The sequence below is a fragment of the Amphiura filiformis genome, chromosome 5 (genome assembly GCF_039555335.1).
Source record: "Amphiura filiformis chromosome 5, Afil_fr2py, whole genome shotgun sequence".
Classification (NCBI taxonomy): Eukaryota; Metazoa; Echinodermata; class Ophiuroidea; order Amphilepidida; family Amphiuridae; genus Amphiura; species Amphiura filiformis.
In genome coordinates, this window is record NC_092632.1 from 63,751,387 (window position 1) to 63,755,187 (window position 3,801).

The 3,801-nt window shown below is 36.5% G+C and overlaps 1 protein-coding gene across 1 annotated transcript; it reads right to left on the reverse strand.

The window, feature by feature from the left end:
- Positions 1-2,181: 2,181 nt before the first annotated feature.
- LOC140152329 (uncharacterized) lies at positions 2,182-3,345 on the reverse strand. The gene has a single exon (XM_072174631.1). The coding sequence runs from the start codon at positions 3,343-3,345 to the stop codon at positions 2,182-2,184; it is 1,164 nt and encodes a 387-aa protein (XP_072030732.1).
- Between the last annotated feature and the right edge of the window lie 456 nt (positions 3,346-3,801).

A 3,801-nucleotide genomic window follows, 5' to 3' on the forward strand; every position in this document is an offset into this window, starting at 1 on the left:
GTTAGGGGTTAGGGTTAGGGTAAGGGTTAGGGTTAGGGTTAGGGTTAGGGTTAGGGTTAGGGTTAGGGTTAGGGTTAGGGATTAGGGATTAGGGATTAGGGTTAGGGTTAGGATTATATTCGTATTTATTATACTAGTAATAGTATATTGTGTGTGTGCAGTTTATTCCGTAATCAATAAGTATCATAAACAAACACCTTTCTGGCACAACGAATCATAGCACAGTCGTGTATGCATTAGACTATGGATACAAAGGTTGTGGGTTCGAACCCCAGGTAAACCGTTATATCGATTTCTTTTTATTTTATTAAGTAAGAGGAAATAATAATGGTAATAAACTCGTGTTATATCTAGCCTCATAGGCCTATTAATTACATGTATGTACTATGTGTTATCGCATTGCGGCCCATTATGGTTGCAGAAAGAAATAACGCGCCCGGGATAGCGGATCTTTAGTTTTCCCGATATTTCTGCAATGATTGTGCTCGTACTGAAAGCGTGCGCTGTAATCGTACATTTGTACGCTATGTAGATTGAGCTGTGTTCACCATGCATTTTAATGATTAAAATCACTTAATAATCAAACATGACCAAAGGTCAAAATCTACTATGCAAAGAAACCAAGTTTATTGATTCAGTTATATGAACAAAGATAATTACGTAGATACACGAGTAAATGATATCGAGAAAAAAATCATTAAGGCGCTGGAACTGACAATAGCCATGAATAGCAACACTGACTGCTATTATCTGCAATTATCAACGTGAGGGTTTGAAATTAGCGAAATTATGAATTTTACTTCGCAATTATGCAATTTTCAAAATGTTCATGATAGCGCAATATTTATATGAAGTCTACTTTGCTATTATGCAAATTTTGAAATTAGCGCAATTATGAATGAAACGTTGCAATTATGAAACTGTCAAAATGCTCAATGAAAATAGCGCAATTATGATAATAACTTGTTGAAATTAGCGCAATTATGCAATTATCAACCACATTTTGAAATTAGCGCAATTATCAACTAAACGTTGCAATTATAAAACTTTCGAAATGCTCAATGAATTATGAAACTTTCAAAGTGATAATAAGCCCAATCGCCATTGCAACTTCCGGTTTCTGAGAGCAGTTTTGGGACACTTTGACCTCTGACATATCGGGGAAATTGCTGTAATTATTATTAATTAATTTATTATGACAATTATTGTCATAATGTTATCATTAAAAATATTATAATTAATTTATCCAATAATAATGTTTTTCTCAAAATTGCGTAATTACCGGTACGTTTTAAGCCATTTTTGAAAATAGCGGAATAGCGCAATCATCAGGGTGGTGAGGTAAGTGAAAATCTCAAAATTGCGCAATTATGTGGTAAAGCCATTTTTGCAAATAGCGGAATAGCGCAATTATCACTTGAGTGGTGAGGTAAAGTGAAAATCTCGAAATTGCACAATTACGTCTAAAGCCATTTTTGAAAATAGTGGAATAGCGTACCAGTAATTAACACTTGAGTGGTGAGGTAAAGTGAAAATCTAAAAATTGCGCAATTATGTGGTAAAACCATTTTTTGAAAATAGCGGAATAGCGCAATTATCACTTGAGTGGTGAGGTAAAGTGAAAATGTCATTAATGGTGTAATTCATCTTAAGGGATCTGGAATTTTATTTAATAAAACGTCCAAAAGTGGGAGAAAATTGACAAAAGGTCCACTTTCTGGTAAAAGGCGTTGAAATAGTAAAACGAAAGGTGTAAGTCAAATTTTTTTACAAACAAAATCTCGCAAGCACAGGCTTTTCATTTGAAAATGGTCCACTTCCCCGAATCCTGCGTACGGATCTGCAGAAGCTTATGAGCTCTTCCTAACACAACGTTTTAGACTAGAGTTTGATGATTTATCATTTATTGTCATCTCACAAAAGCTACGCTAGGACCTTGTGTATGTGTGTTTGTTTGTTTGTTTGTTTGTTTAAACGGTCTATGTGGATACACACTTGGGTCCTGATGGGGCCAGGCGCAAACAAAATGCTCAAGCCAGGCTGAAAAGCCTATAAAAGCATGCTGGCCTATGGAAAGAGAAGTGAAAAAGAGATTTGAAGATGTTAATGCTTTGTTTTTAAAGTAATGCTTCAAAAGTTCAAGGCTTCTTTTTGATATGTGCTCGTTCATGCCTTGTTAGATTATCTGATCGCCTGAAGCATTTGTAGCAATATTGACATTTGACATTTATAAGGTTTCTCTTTGGTATGGACCCTTTCATGAGTTTTCATATTATCTGAACGTGTAAAACCTTTGAGGCAGTATTGGCATACATAAGGTTTATCATTTGTATGTGTTCGTTCATGTATTTTCACGTAGCTTGGCCATATGAAGCCTTTGTTGCAGTATTTGCAATTATAAAGTTTATCCCTAGTATGAATTTGTTCATGATCTTTTAAGTGATCTAACCGTGTGAAGCCTTTATTACAGTGTTGGCATTTGTGAAATATTTCTTTTGTATGAATTCGTTCATGTCTTTTCAAGACACATGATTTTGCAAAGCCTCTGTTACAGTATTGACATATGTATGGTCTCTCTTTAAGATGAGTTCGTTCATGTTCTTTCCTACCGGATGCGTGTTTGAATGCTTTAATGCAGTATTGACATTTATAAGGCCTTTCTTTGGTATGGATCCGTTCATGACTTTTCACGTGACATGGCTCAGTGAAGCCTTTATTGCAGTATTGGCATCTGTAAGGCCTGTCATTGGTGTGGATTCGTTCATGTGTTTTCACGTGACCAGATCGTGTGAAGCCTTTGTCGCAGTATTGACATTTATAAGGCTTCTCTTTCGTGTGAATTCGTTCATGTATTTTCAATGCACTCGGTGATGTGAAGCTTTTATCGCAATATTGACATCGGTAAGGCTTCTCTTTGGTATGGTTTCGTTCATGTCTTTTCAAGTCCTTTGTTCTTTTGAAGCCTTTGCTGCAATATTGACATTGCTTCTTTTTAGTAGTGATTCTTTCATGACTGTTATTTTCACTATTTGGAAAGTTGCTGCATTTCTCCGCATTTGCTGCATTATTTTGTGTGATATTTTCTGAAATATTTGCAACTGCTGAGGTATTTCCGCTCAGTTCCTCATCAATGGATTGGCATTTCTTTTGTTCTCCTTTGTTTTGTTTTCTCCCTGGTACTGGCATCAATTTCTTCTTATAGTCATACCAGTACTTACGAATCCAAAGCTCATGATGTCGCAGATGACGCAGATATCGATGCGTATCATTAAAGAATCTTCGTCTGCAATATTTACACACGTGAGGCACCAGGTACTCCCATGCTCGTGGTCGTCTTGGAGGCATTATCTGAAACGAATCATAATTCCAAATTGAGACAGGTTATAAAAATTACTGTTAGCACCTTTTTAACTGTTTTACTGAGGTGAAGATATACGGGGATGTAGCCACGGTGGGGTACCTTTTCAGCAATTTCGGTATATCGATGGGTGGGTTTTCAGTGGAGTGCACTGCGATCAATTGGGCACATTTGGTCAAAAGTTCCCCTAAAAGCGGCCAATTAGAGCAAATTTTGGTGCTTTTTGTGAAAAATTGATATACTCTGACGGGTGACAAAAACAGCAAAATCTAGAGAAAGTCAGAGTGGCACATCCCCGTACAAATTTTTTTGAAACCCCCTCCCCCTCCCGTTTCGTGTTTGTTTTGTTTTTTAATGCAAGACCTGATCACGTGTTACCCGATGGTTACGGTACACTTAGAAATCACCGTTTTTTACGACACAATACGTAAATTTTAAGGTAA

Excerpts from the sequence above, each read along its gene's own strand:
- LOC140152329 (XM_072174631.1), bottom strand. The coding sequence starts at position 3,345 with ATGCCTCCAAGACGACCACGAGCATGGGAGTACCTGGTGCCTCACGTG.